This window comes from Nomascus leucogenys, chromosome 17 (genome assembly GCF_006542625.1).
Source record: "Nomascus leucogenys isolate Asia chromosome 17, Asia_NLE_v1, whole genome shotgun sequence".
Lineage (NCBI taxonomy): Eukaryota > Metazoa > Chordata > Mammalia > Primates > Hylobatidae > Nomascus > Nomascus leucogenys.
Genome location: NC_044397.1, coordinates 57748779 through 57762134, shown reverse-complemented (window position 1 = coordinate 57762134; position 13356 = coordinate 57748779). Strand labels below are relative to the sequence as shown.

The 13356-nt window shown below is 46.9% G+C and overlaps 1 protein-coding gene across 2 annotated transcripts in view; it reads right to left on the bottom strand.

Annotated features, from left to right (window-relative positions):
- PKD1L1 (polycystin 1 like 1, transient receptor potential channel interacting) overlaps positions 1-13356 on the bottom strand; it is a 183584-nt gene that overhangs the window by 47940 nt on the left and 122288 nt on the right. For both annotated transcript variants that reach the window (XM_030796568.1, XM_030796567.1), the window contains exons 41-46: positions 12169-12331; positions 10314-10449; positions 9137-9221; positions 8522-8698; positions 6483-6601; positions 173-283 (exon numbers count right to left, since the gene is read on the bottom strand). In XM_030796568.1, the coding sequence (XP_030652428.1) occupies positions 173-283; positions 6483-6601; positions 8522-8698; positions 9137-9221; positions 10314-10449; positions 12169-12331 (791 nt within the window). The remainder of the gene's footprint in view (positions 1-172; positions 284-6482; positions 6602-8521; positions 8699-9136; positions 9222-10313; positions 10450-12168; positions 12332-13356) is intronic.

Genomic DNA, 13356 nt, shown 5'->3' with positions numbered 1-13356 from the left:
GCTAAGAACGTGTCCAAAGTCTGTGAATGGAGGGGGGTTTTATTAATACCAGGGAAATGGTGACAATCTTTCCGGTATTTCATATGTGGGATGTGAAACATGGGGAAGGTGCACACAGGCTATGGAATAGTGCAATGGCCCCAGATCTGGAGGAGTTACCCAAACCTCCTACCTTATAAATTCTTTCCGGATAGCTTGATTGAGGGAGTATTCATCTTGGGAAAATCTCCCATATACTACACACAAAAGCAGAAGCAGCATGAGGATGTCCATGGAAATGTCTCTGTAAGAAGAATTTTTAAGTTAGCATCCATACTGACCCTGTATGTAGGTACCTGAGTGTTTCAATTTGCAAAAGATTTGTTATTATTATTATTATTATTATTATTTTTGAGATGGAGTCTCATTCCGTCACCCAGGCTGGAGTGCGGTGGCACGATCTCGGCTCACTGCAACCTCCGCCTCCTGGGTTCAAGCAATTCTCCTGCCTCAGCCTCCCGAGTAGCTGGGACTACAGGCGCGTGCCACCACGCTGGGCTAATTTTTGTATTTTTAGTGGAGACGGGGTTTCTCCATGTTGGTCAGACTGGTCTAGAACTCCTGACCTCAGGTGATCCGCCTGCCTCGGCCCCCCAAAGTGCTGGGATTACAGGCGTGAGTCACCATGCCGGGCCAAAAGATTTTAAATGAAACTTGGCTTTTAAATCCCTGGGAGGAAATTTTTGTATAAAGTATGAGGTGTGTGTTGGGGTTTATTAATTAATTAATTTATTTATTTTGCATAGCAATATCCAGTTTTACCAGCACTTTTTTTTTTTTTTTTTTTGAGACAGTCTAGCTCTGTCACCTAGACTGGAGTGCAGTGGCGCAATCTCAGCTCATTGCAACCTCCCCATCCCCAGTTCAAGCGATTCACCTGCCTCAGCCTCCTGAGTAGCAGGGATTACAGGCATCCACCACCATGCCGTGGTAATTTTTTGTATTTTTAGCAGAGATAGGGTTTCACCATGTTGACCAGGCTGGTCTCGAACTCCTGACATCAGGTGATCCACCTGCCTCGGCCTCCCAAAGTGCTGGGATCACAGGCATGAGCCACCACACCTGGCCCCCAGCACCATTTTTAAAAGATCATCCTTTTTCCATTGGATAATCTTTCTGTCTCTGCCAAAAAATCAGTTGAGCATATTTGGGTAAGTCTATTCCTAGGTTCTCTATTCTGTTCCATTGATTTGCGTGTCTATCTGTCCCCAACATCATGCTGCCTTGGTTTCTGCAGCTGTATAGTATGTCTTAAAGTCAGATAGTGTCTGTCCTCTGACTTTGCTCATTGTTTTCAGAATTGTTTAGGCTATTCTAGTTCCTTTGCTTTCCATATAAATTTTAGAATCAGTTTGTCAATATCTGTAAAAAAAGCTTGTGGTATTTTGCTGGGCTCAGTAGCTCACGCCTGTAATCCCAGCACTTTGGGAGGCCAAGGCGGGCGGATCACAAGGTCAGGAGATCGAGACCATCCTGGCTAACACGGTGAAACCCCATCTCTACTGAAAATACAAAAAAAAAAAAAAAAAAAAAGAGCCAGGCATGGTGGCAGGCACCTGTAATCCCAGTTACTCGGAAGGCTGAGGCAGGAGAACAGCTCAAACCCTGGAGGCGGAGGTTGCAGTGAGCCGAGATCGCGCCATTGCACTCTTGCACTCCAACCTGGGTGACAGAGTGAGACTCCATCTCAAAAAAAAAAAAAAAAAAAAAAGCTGTGGTATTGCATCAAAACTACAGATCAAATTGGAAAGAATAGACATCTGAACATTTCTGAGTCCTCCAATCAACGCACACAGTCTATCTCTCCATTTATTCAGATCTTCCTGACTTCTTTCATCAGCGTTTTGTGGTTTTCAACATACAGATCCTGCACGTTTGCTTAGACTTACGTCCATGTACTTCATTTATTTGGTGCTGTTGTAAATAGTATTCCTTTTTAAATTTCAATTGTTCATTGCTGGTATACAGGAATATAATTTACTTTTTTATATTGACTTGTGTCTTGCAAACTTGCTAAATTCACTTATTAGTTCCAGAACCCTTTTTTTTTTGTAAATTACTTGGGATTTTCTGCAAAGACGATTTATGTCATTTGCCAATAGATGGTTTTATTTCTTCCTTTCAAATCAATATAGTTTTAATTTCTTTCTCTTGCCTATTGCATTGGCTAGGACTTCCAATGTGATGTTCAATAGGTGTGATCGGAGAGGACATTTTTGCCTTGTTTGATATCTTAAAAAACATTCAATATCTCCCTATTAAGTATGATGTTAGGTGTCGAGTTTTCATAGATACTCTTTATTAGTTCAGGGAAACTCTTTTCTATTCCTACTTCTAGTCCTAATTTGCTGAGAGGTTCTTTTTTTTGGATGAATTAATGTTGAATTTTATCAAATGCTTTTTCTGCCTCTATTGAGACGAGCATATGGTTTTTCTTATTTAGTCTGTTAATATGGTGAATTACATTAATTAGTTTCCTCCTCATATCTCTTCCAGTCCATAGGTATCATCTCTATTTATTTTTGCTTCTTTGTGATCTATTTGTTGAGCAAGTGGTTATTTGTCCTATAGAGTTCTCAGAGTCTTGCTTTTCCATGGTGATATCAACATACTCTTACTGTAAACTACAAGTTGGCAAAATCGCTTCATTAGATTACGATTGGACTGTTTTGGGTAGGTTGCCTCATAGATGATGGTGTTTTCCTATGAGGAGACACATAATGTCTGATGTTTCTCTCTCTCTCCTTCTCTCTTTTATATTGGCCACTGTTAATGAGCAATGTCTAGATTCATTACTTCATTAAAACTGCAAAAATGGTCAGGCTCTAATTCTATTGTCTGGTCCTCATTCATTAGCTGGAATTCCTCTCTAAAGAGAAATAACCCCCCTCCTGTTATGTGGTTTCCCAGGGGTACAGTCTGTACAGGAAAGGCAGACTTTCACTGGCTTTTATAAAGTTGGTTTCTGGGTGTCCACCAACACTGATCAATTACATTATGGGTGTTGTTACCAGCTCATGGCTTTAGATAGATTTCATGAACTTAAATTCAGTAGTTTCTAATCTTGATGTCAAATTACCCCATGTTTGACCAACGTGAGCCTCTTCAAACTGGCTTCTTGGTTCTCTGACAATGACTCTAGCAGTTATTAATTGCTCCCTTGCCTAAGAAATATTCCAGGTTCATCTCGTACATTTTCCATCACCAACTTCAAATCAGGAATCCCAGTTACTCCTATTTCTTTTTGGCGGACCAAATCTAGGTGCTAAAACTGTGTGTTGCTTCTGGGCTGTTCTAGGCCTTTTCTTGCTGGAAAAATCTAGAAAAATATTTTTACAAACCCCACACGATTCCATACCTATACTTTCAATTCAAATTCAGGACTATAGAGTTTTGACTTCCTTCAACTCAAATCTGTACCTTCTTTCTCTCATATTAAGAATTCCACTTTTAAAGGACACCAGGAATGACAGAATTAGAAAATAACAGAATTCTTCATTTCCTTTACCCCACAATAAGTCAACAAAGAAAATAAAGATACTAACGCTCCACTAACAATACGATTGGTGAAAACAGCTTTAGAGATTTTTCCCCTAGTTTTTTTCTGTCCTTAGAGACTAAGCTTATATGGTCGAATTTTTAAACTTAACACAGATTTAAAAAAATCTTATTCCTTCTCTCCCCACAGGTAACTATTAATATTTCCTAAAGGTGCCTGGGTTGCCTTTCCCTTGTTTTATTTAGGGAGTGGATCTACAGGCACGCATATTCGTGTCCCTTTTTATTAAGCAGTGGGCAGAACAGCACACCCACTTTCCTCTACCTGGCGTCCCTCCTGCAGAGAATACTGCAGGCCTCTCCCTAGGAGTCTAGAGGGATAGTCCTCATGCTTCTACATAGCTGGACACTACTCCACTGTGTTACTGTCCCTCCAGCAAGACATGTGGGTTCTTTCTAGGATATTCTCATTACAAAAAGTCCCACATAAATTGCTTTGTGTATGGGTATGCTCATGTTTTACTTATTGTGTCTGTAAGAGTGATTTTAAGAAGTGCGGATGCTGGATAAATGGTAAATGAATCTATCATCGTGTAGAGACTTCACATTTCCCCCATAGTGGCTGTACCATTTTGCATTCACACCAGCACTGTGTGAAATGCTCTATTTGCCATAGCCTCACTAACAGAGTATGTGGTCACATTTTTGGATTTTCACAGTTTAATTTGCAATTCTCTTACTGTAAGTGAAAGGGCATTTGAATTTCTGCTATTCTGTGAACTCTCTGTTCACTTTTCCAGTCCACTTTTTTTGTTTTAAAGAGTTGCTGATCTTTTAGGCCAGGTATGGTGGCTCATGTCTATAATCCCAGCACTTTGGGAGGTTGAGGCGGGTGGATCACTTGAGGTCAGAAGTTCAAGACCAGCCTGACCTACATGGTGAAACCCTATCTCTACTAAAAATACAAAAAATTAGCTGGCCATGGTGGCACATGCCTGTAATGTCAGCTACTTGGGAGGCTGAGGCAGGAGAATCGCTTGAACCTGAGAGGCGGGGGTTGCAGTGAGTTGAGATTGAGCCACTGCATTCCAGCCTGGGCAACAAGAGCAAAACTCTGTCCCCTCCCCACCCCCCCCCAAAAAAGAATATTAAAACTTTGTTACAAATATTTTTTCCTAGTTTGTCACTGCCATTTTATTTTACAAATAGTTTCTTTTGACGTAGGAGTTATTTTTTTCTCTTATTCAAGTTTTACGTAATCCAATTTATTTTTATTTTCCCTTTTTGTGTCTGGATTTTAAGTCATAGGGAAGTTTTCCTCAGTGAAATCTTAGAGAAACTTATACTTAAGATTATGCCTAAGTGTATTTTGTTGTATTTATTATTTGCTTTGTTGAATATGGTCTTGTATTAAATCTCTGACTTTTGCTTGTATATAAATATGATATTGGTTTTTGTTTTTTAATTTTATAACCTAATACTTCACTAGTTTTGCCTGTTTCCTAAATGCTTTCTCTGGGCCTGTTCTGCTTGGTTTGGATGCTTCCCCCAGGAGCGCCCCCAGCCACCCCACCCCAGAAGGCTATGTCCTGGCAGAGCTAGGTTTGGTTAGTTCTGAGGGCTGAGCTGACCCAGCAGCTCCAGACTTCCAGACCTTGCACTCACCTGTGAACTTGACTGTGGAAACTCCTCCCAGATGCACCCACCAGACTCCCAGTGAACAACACCTACAGGAGCCTGGAGTTCTCCTATTCTCAGATACATCAGGTACCCCATCCTTCCCTCCACCATGTTCTGTAGCTGCTGAGCTATAGGGTGGGTGCACTCTCTGGTTGGTCCCCACCTGAGTGCCTTTGGAGGTGTGTGTGGTGGGGGCCAACTCATTTAATTTTGTTGTGCATGTTTTCTATAGGTTTTGTTTTTGCTATCTTAATTACTCTACTTTTATGAAGAGTTCTGATAAGATTAAAAAACTTGGCCACTGCTCCATCTTCCTGGAATTCCTCTCCCACTCTCTTTTAAATGTGACATCCTAAAACAGCCACAGCTCTTCTCCTTGGAAAGGGATGTGAAAATATTTAAGGGGAAGCTAATGGTGTGCCACATTGTATGAAGGGATTGTTTTTTAAGGAAGATGGTTGGAAGTGCTTCTATGACATGCCATTTTTTAAAAAACTATCAGAAATTCCCAAGTCCTTGACAAACTACACGAGAAAGATTTGTAGGAGACCGAATTCATGCTCCGAATTTAAAGAGGGATTTGGGCTAGCATTTAGCGAAGGCTCCTTGTGGTGGCTGCCATCCAGCACCACCATGATGGGAGGGGGATGGTACCGCTGAGAGAAATGCGTTGGAGGTAGAAGTTGGAGAGCTTTGCCACAGCATGATATTCTTAAGGTTTGTGTTTTATCTAAAAGAATTCAAAATATGTTATGAGAACCATAACATAGCTGTGCATATCTGAATATTAAACTATTTTTAAATACCTGTCACTGGGCTAAATCCGTGCCCTAAGAAGAGGTGCTGCATTTAGCTTACAGCTTCCACATCCCTGTGTCCCCCAGCTGGAGAAGCAGAAGTCCCAGACCATGTGCTAAGCACACGTATGGGGTGGGATGAAATCCAACTGTGTGTGTGAATCCATGCTGGATGCATGAAGCTGAGGCCCAGAGGAGGAAGCTATCTTAATCAATTTCTCATCATGGGCAAATTGTGGGACTGAGTTTTCTGACTTCAATTCTGTTTCCCTGAATTCCTCCCATCTGCTGGGCAGCACAGGTCGTTGTATAAATAAGGATGGCTCTGGGGACAGCAAGGTGGTCCCCACCTCCACTCCCCACTCCTCGAGGAGAACAATCTCCCAGGAGGACCAGCGGCAGCGGGGCGCTCCCTCTGAGAAGCGAGCTGGAGTGGAGCAAGCCCTCCCAACAGAGGCCGCCACCCACCTCAAGGCAGCCCATGTGCGACTCTCTCTCCTCATTCTCTCTCTGGTGACCCTCAGCTGGGCCTTGGATGGTGGATGCGCCCAGCGCAGGTGGCGAGCTTGTTGTCGGGCAGCCAAGACCTGTCAGGGACAAGAGCGCTGTGAGCCACGGGCTGGCGGGTGGAAGGAGAGAGGCCCCTTGTGTTCCTGCCAAGCCAAGGAATGCATCATTGCTGTGCTGTGCATTCAGCCTGGCATTTGGGAACAAAGAGGTACTTTGTATGGATAACATAAACCAGGTTGTTGGGGACGGGATCAGAGATGGGGGTAGACCCATTTTTAAAAATCTGCTCATGTCCCAGGCAAGCTTTTATGGCAGGGATCGCAGTTGTACAAAGAGCTGCTGTACACGAGGGGTGTGTCTACTACCGTCAAATTACAGCAGCAATTATCTTGGGCACTGACACAGTATTTTCTCTTAGAGACTTTCAAGGTATGAAAAAATCATTTTAAAGTATAGTCGTAGCAAGAAATTGCCTTTCTTTTCTTTTTCCAAAAATCATTTTTACTTTCATACTCTGTTCGTGACAGGGCACAACAGTAGCCAGATAAGTGAACTCATTGTAGGTATTCATTCATTCAACACAAATTCACTGGATCTGAGGAATCAGAGACAGTCCTTCCTCCTAATGACTCTGGGCTTCTAGGAAATTGACAGCAGGAATGCGAACAATATAAAGCTGCACATGCAGAGTGTTGGGGCTTAAGTTACTCCTTTCAGCTGTTGTGCCGGTCTGAGAAAGGAACATGTGTGGTGGAGAGGCTTGGGTGTAGGGGGGCGCCCCAACTCTAAGGTGCTAATGAGCCATGCATAGGTTTGGAGATGCCAGCCTGGCCCTCAGGATCAGGCTGAATTCATCAGAAGGAGCCTCACCTCTGAGGTTGGGACAATAGAAAGAAAATGAACAAACTGGCAGCACAGCAGGGCACAGCTGTATGGGGGGAGAACAGGAAGGAGAGCCTTCCAAGCAGAAAGGAAAGCTGATATCCAACAGGTGTGAGGGAACCAGGGCAACGTTGTTTCTCAAGAGCTAAGGTGCTGCAGGGTGGGGGGTGCAGGAGGAAAGGGCAAGGTGGGCCAGGTTTGGGCCCCAGACTCCCCTTTACTGCAGTGTAGCCTGGGCCTAATTCCTTCACCTCATCTTTAAATGGGGTGCAGTGATGCTGCCTAATTCATAAGGTGTTATAAGGAACAAATGATATGATAAATGTAAATACGGTGTAGATGTAAAACAGCACAATGACTAGTAGATAGCCTGTGTGCAACACCCATCTTCAGCAGCAGCAGCCTTCGTTTCAGGCAGGGCTGAGAGTCCTCAGACAGGTCCTCAGACATGGAGTTTATTAGGATCCTTTGCGAGGAGGAGGGTGGAGGTGAGGAGAGGCCCAGACCGGGGTCTGACGCTAAATGAACTGGGATTGGGTCCTTGGTCATAAGTGACTTGTGGTTATTACAAGAGTACAGAATTGCACATGCATTTCACGTGTACTTAGTCAATGAGCCTGTGAATATCTTTGCAGTGGCCAGTAGACCTTTTTCTTCCTTCATATCATTCACACTGCCCAAGAGAATGCTACATATACAACAGGCAAAACTGAATAAAAGAAGAAAGAAAGGGAGGGAGGAAGGGACGAAGGGATGAAGGCAGAGAGGGAGGAAGGATGGGGAGGAGTACATTTCCTGTGGGTCCACTGAAGGGCAAATGGCCTAAGAGTTCTCCAAAATCATGGCCAAGAATTAGAGTTCTCATTTGCCTCAGTATTTTAAAATATGCTCATTTTCTTGATGCTCTAACTTCTTTAGGATGGGAGTAAAAAAAAACGTCTTATGTGTTCATTTATCATATATGTGTGTGCAAAGAAGTATAAGAAATTAAGACATCCCACGGGTCTCCAAAGATGCAATCCAATTTGAATTCAAAGCCTACAATCAGATATGGGTGATAGAACATAAAGCAGTTTTTTAAAGCTCAATTTGCACTGCATAGGTAATTTTTTTACTTTTTCAATCTCGCCTGCACAGTCAGGAATACTGCAGCTTGAAGAGAAGGGGAGGCAAGTCCAGGAACGTTCTGCCAATTCAGAGTCCAGATCCCTGGTAGCCTCACATAAAGACTCAGTAAAAAAGTGGTTGTCAGCTCTTCTTTTCCAAGCAAAACCCAAGGCCATGAGGCATACCTGGAAGGAAAAACATGACAGCGCAGAGAGCCGCCCTGTGTCTGTGTTCATTCCACACACAGCTGTCCTCCTGTCCCCTAATCATGAACAGGACTCCATCTCCCAGTTTTAAAGACACCAGTAGTCACTGTCTTGGATTCCCAGCCCAACTACTCACCAGGTGTGACCTCGCCCAAGAGACCTAAATTCTCTGAGTTCAATTTCCTCAAATAAAAAATGTGGGTTAAAGTGGTTCCCTCCTCAAAGATTTTTATGAGGATTAAGGAACAGGCCCATGTGCAGCTTAGCGCAGAGCCTGGCTCCTGGTTCTCTCGCACCACTACTGAGATCAGGGTATAAAGAAAAGTCATATACAACCAAAATGAAGCCTCCATTTCCCCTTCCCATCTAGGTCCTCTGCTGATGGAAGGCGCTTCTACCATGGAGAGTGTTTCTTACCATAAGTGGCTGGGTGATGAAAACACAGCAGACCACAGAGAGGGACAGCAGGTGCAGCCACTGCACACACTGCTCCTGGCCAAACCTGCCCCCAGGGAAAATGTGGTGGTCAGCACCCTCTAAGGGAGCAGGCCACCCAGCAGTCATTGCTGTCTAAGCACAGGGACACTGCCTGAGAGGGCCCATGGCCTCGCTGTGGCAGGAAGCCTGCTGTGGGGGTGGTGCTGGACACGGGCAGTGTCTTTCTGCTCGTCGGAGGGGAACCCCTGTCTGCCAAGAGGACATTGACCTCCCTGAAGCTGCCCAGTGGGAAAGAGAAAGGAAAACCCAACAGGCAGATGGAACAGAGCACAGAGAAGGGAAAGGGGAGGAAAACGGGTTGGGGTATAACAATAACAACAGCAGCAACAACAACAAAGCTGGATGCTGGCGGGCGCTCCGCAGGAGCAGGCATGATGCTAACGGGACTGCTTTCACATTTCAGCTGCTCCTCCCCAAGCCCTAAGAATTAAGCCCCCTGATGTTCCCATTTTACAGATGAGCAAACTGAGGCACAAGAGAGGTCTAAGTACCTGCCCATCCTCACAGAGTGATTCAACATCTACAGTTGAGGAGATGGAAGAGACGGGAAGAAAGGGCCTTGGCTTTGCAGCTACTCTTTGTGGTTTACGAGCCACACTGAATGACCCTGAGGTCTCCGATGGCGAGTGCAAGCTGTACAGGAGCCAGAGAGGCGGCATGTGCCGGGGTGACAGGATCAGAATCTGTGACACATGCATCATAATCCCTGTCCCGAAGGCACATGCTTTTTCAAATGATGGGAGACCATGAACAGTATATTCTAGCCAGAGTTCCTGGCTGGGAACCTGCTCCTCTCAGGAGCTCTGCAGCTGGGTTCCTTCCTTCCTTGGGCGGGAGTCCTGCAGCTTCTTGTTTAATATCTGGACCCCATCCAGGCCTGCTGCCATGGCAGGGCTGGCCAGGCCAAGCTACACTTTGGGATCTGCATATGATTTTATTTACCCCAGGAGGTGCGAGGGAGAAATGAGGGAGAAAATAGCAATAGTGACATCTGGAGCCTGCATCTGATGAGTTCCCAGAAATGCAGGGATTTATTTACAAATGAGAGACTTTCCATCCGAGGACCTGAGGATGTTTGAAAAACTCTACAGCTCACCTGTAGCCTAGAAATCCTGTCCCCAAACTGCAGGCCAGAGAAGTGGTCCCACAAATGGCCCACACTGCAAAGCTCCACCAAGGCTGAGGGGCGCTTGACCGCTGGGGCCTTAGTCCCTCCAAACCACTGCTGGGTGCTGCGGAAGAGCAGGACAGAGACAAGGCAGCTTAAGAGACCTTGGCATCTCCACCCACGCGGAGTGTGGTGGTGAATCTTAGGTGTCAACTAGACTGGGTCGCAGGGTGCCCAGGCATTTGGTTAAACGTGATTTTTGAGTGTGTCCAGGGTTGGGGGTGTTTCCAGGTGATATTAACATCTGAATCAGCAGACTGAGTGAAGCAGAGGGCCTTCCTAGCCACAAGCCTCCTCCAATCCCTTGAGGTCCCGAATAGAACACACATGGCTGAGAACAAGCCAACTCCTGCCCGACTGCTGAGCTGGGACATTGGTGCTCACCTGAGGGTCTGGGGTGGGGGTGCGGTGGTGGCAACTCCTGCCTCGCTGTGCCCTCCGAAGGCTTTTGGGGACCTCCTCTTCTGAACAGACCTATGGGTCCCCAACATCAGAAGCAGAGGGACCAATTTCCATTGCAGACCCCAAACAACTAAGCAGGCTGAACTGGAATCTGAGGGTCTGCCCTGATTTGGATCAAGTCCACACACCACAAGGGACAGTGACTGGTCCCCTGCAGTTTTCATCCTTCCCTCTCTGCTGTGTAATTTCCCCCAGGGCCAGGTGTAGGACTAGAGCATTGCCCCATACAGCTCTTCATGCCTCCGGGTGCGGCCGTCTCAGCCCATTTTCTAGTGACTGCTCTTAGAAGCAGGATGCCACGTCAACCTAGGGCAATGGAGCACAACACCTTTCAACAACTAAGGAGCTCTTGCTAGGAAGCTGGTATGAGGCAAACCGAGGGACACTGGCTGAACATAAATCAAGTAATGTGAGCTGTGGCTGGGACAGTGGCATCATCCTGAGCCACACCTTCTCCACAGCCTCATCGGTGGCTAGTCTGCCAGTGTGAGCCTTGCACTCCTGAGTGTTCTCTTCCAGCCCAGGCCATGTGTCCAGCTTGTCTGGGAGGGTTGCCGGTCCTTGGGATGAGTTTTGCTTCTGATCTACTGCTGGTACTTGTGCCTACACTGAAGGCTCACCTGCCTGAAGCTTGTTCACTCACAGAAAGGATCTTTTTGTGCCTCACTGTGTGTAAGGTGCTGTGCAGCATGGGCCCAACCAGACACAGCTGCACACATAGGCCTTACCAGTCACTGTGAACAAGCACCTGAATCCAGTACACAAGGACCTGGGCTGAGCTGGAGCCTCGAGAAAACCATCTGCTCATGTACCATGTGGCTCCAGGATCCCAAAGCCACACACCCTTGCCAGGCCAGGCCCACCACATTCTCCTCTTTGCCATCATTTGGCTGCCCTCCTGGGACTGCAGCAGGATTCAATCTCCCTGGGCACAGCCCTGGTTGTTCTAGGGTAATCCTTGCCTCTACCAGCTCATTGCTGAGATTCCAGCATAATTGGAAGCTGGGACTATCATTCACTATCATTAGCATTAAAAATGCAAAGCTTCAAATTCCAGAATACTTTAAAAACGTTATGAGTGTATTATTGGCTTTTAAAATGATCTGACCCAACTTATGTTAAGTACCTTCCAGAAAGCACCAAGACTTTGGAGGAAAGTTGGACGCCTCAGCTTTGGGTGGGCCCATGCCTGGTTTTTAGATGAGACTAGAGTATTCAGTGACATTTGGCCCAACTGTGGCTCTCCTTGCCCCGCCTCTCCCAATGGCTGCAGGTCTGCTGGACTGGCAGGAAGGGGGCTGTGGTTGCAAGCCACAGTTACCTTGAGTGCGGGGAGGGCAGCAGTGGCTCTTCCCCATCAGAGCAGTCCCGTTGTGGTCAGCTCCATGAGCCTCCAGCTTAGGGGCTGGACAGGCTGTGCCATCGTCACTTGCTGCGTTCCTTTGGGCCCTGCCACTCCCAGAGAGAACAGCTGATGCGGGATGCTAGGATGACAAGGTCATGCCAAGGTTAATGTCTCCACAGACAGGGCTTCACACGTGACGCTCAACAGTGGTGTGGCTTGCCGCCTTCTCAGAGGAGGGGCCTGGCATGGGCGAGGTGTGGTGCTCAGGCCTCTAAAGACTTCTGAAGGAGGAAGCACAGGCAGCCTGGGAGCCGGCTCCTTCGTACCCCTTGGAGGACGGTGGGTGCCCCTGGGGAAATGTTGGTGGCCTAATAGCAGCTCCACGCAGTCAGGGTGATTGCACCTGGTTCTCCGGGAGGCATGACCCTGCCACAGAGGGGAATTCAGCCAAGAGTAACGGGTTGAACAAAGCCTCCAAGTGGGCAGGGCGCAGAGCTCTGGCATGGTATTTGGAGTACGGCAGGCACACTGTGTTACCAGCAGCGGATCAAGAGTACCACCCTCAGGAACAGGAGCGGTGGAGCTGCCACCAGGGACTTAGAGCCTGGCAAACAGGGCACGGTGTGTGCCCTCACAGGTCCCACAGAGCAGAATCCCACGTAAGCAAAGGGGCAGTCACACAGATCCCAAAAGCACTATAGCAATGGAGTACCGCAGCTGTGCTATTAGAAGCTGCCCTCCAACTGCCCCGTGTCACAGGCCTCTTTGAGACCTGGAACGGAGCTCCCAGCACTGGGGCAGCTTCTCTGAGTCCCCTCCTCACAAGGAGGTGAAGAAGCTCACTGAGCAATCACCCCGAGCCTTGCTGCTCCACAGCGTCTCTCCCACGGTCCTGCCGGTATTCACTGAGTAGACACTCAGGGCTTTCCGAATTCTTCTGGGCTGCACTTCTTTCCTGTTTCAGGCCTCTGCTGAAATCCCTTCTCTCTGACCCACCTGGACAGCCGGGCTGCCGTGGCATGTGTCCTGGGAAACGGACCTCCCTCTAGGGAGGACAGCTCCCAGCCAGCACAGCAGGTCTTGCATCGATCTTTTCCTGTGTCCATCTCACCTTGAGCCTGACCCATCCATGGCCAGACCATAGCCAAGGGAGGATGCCAGAGA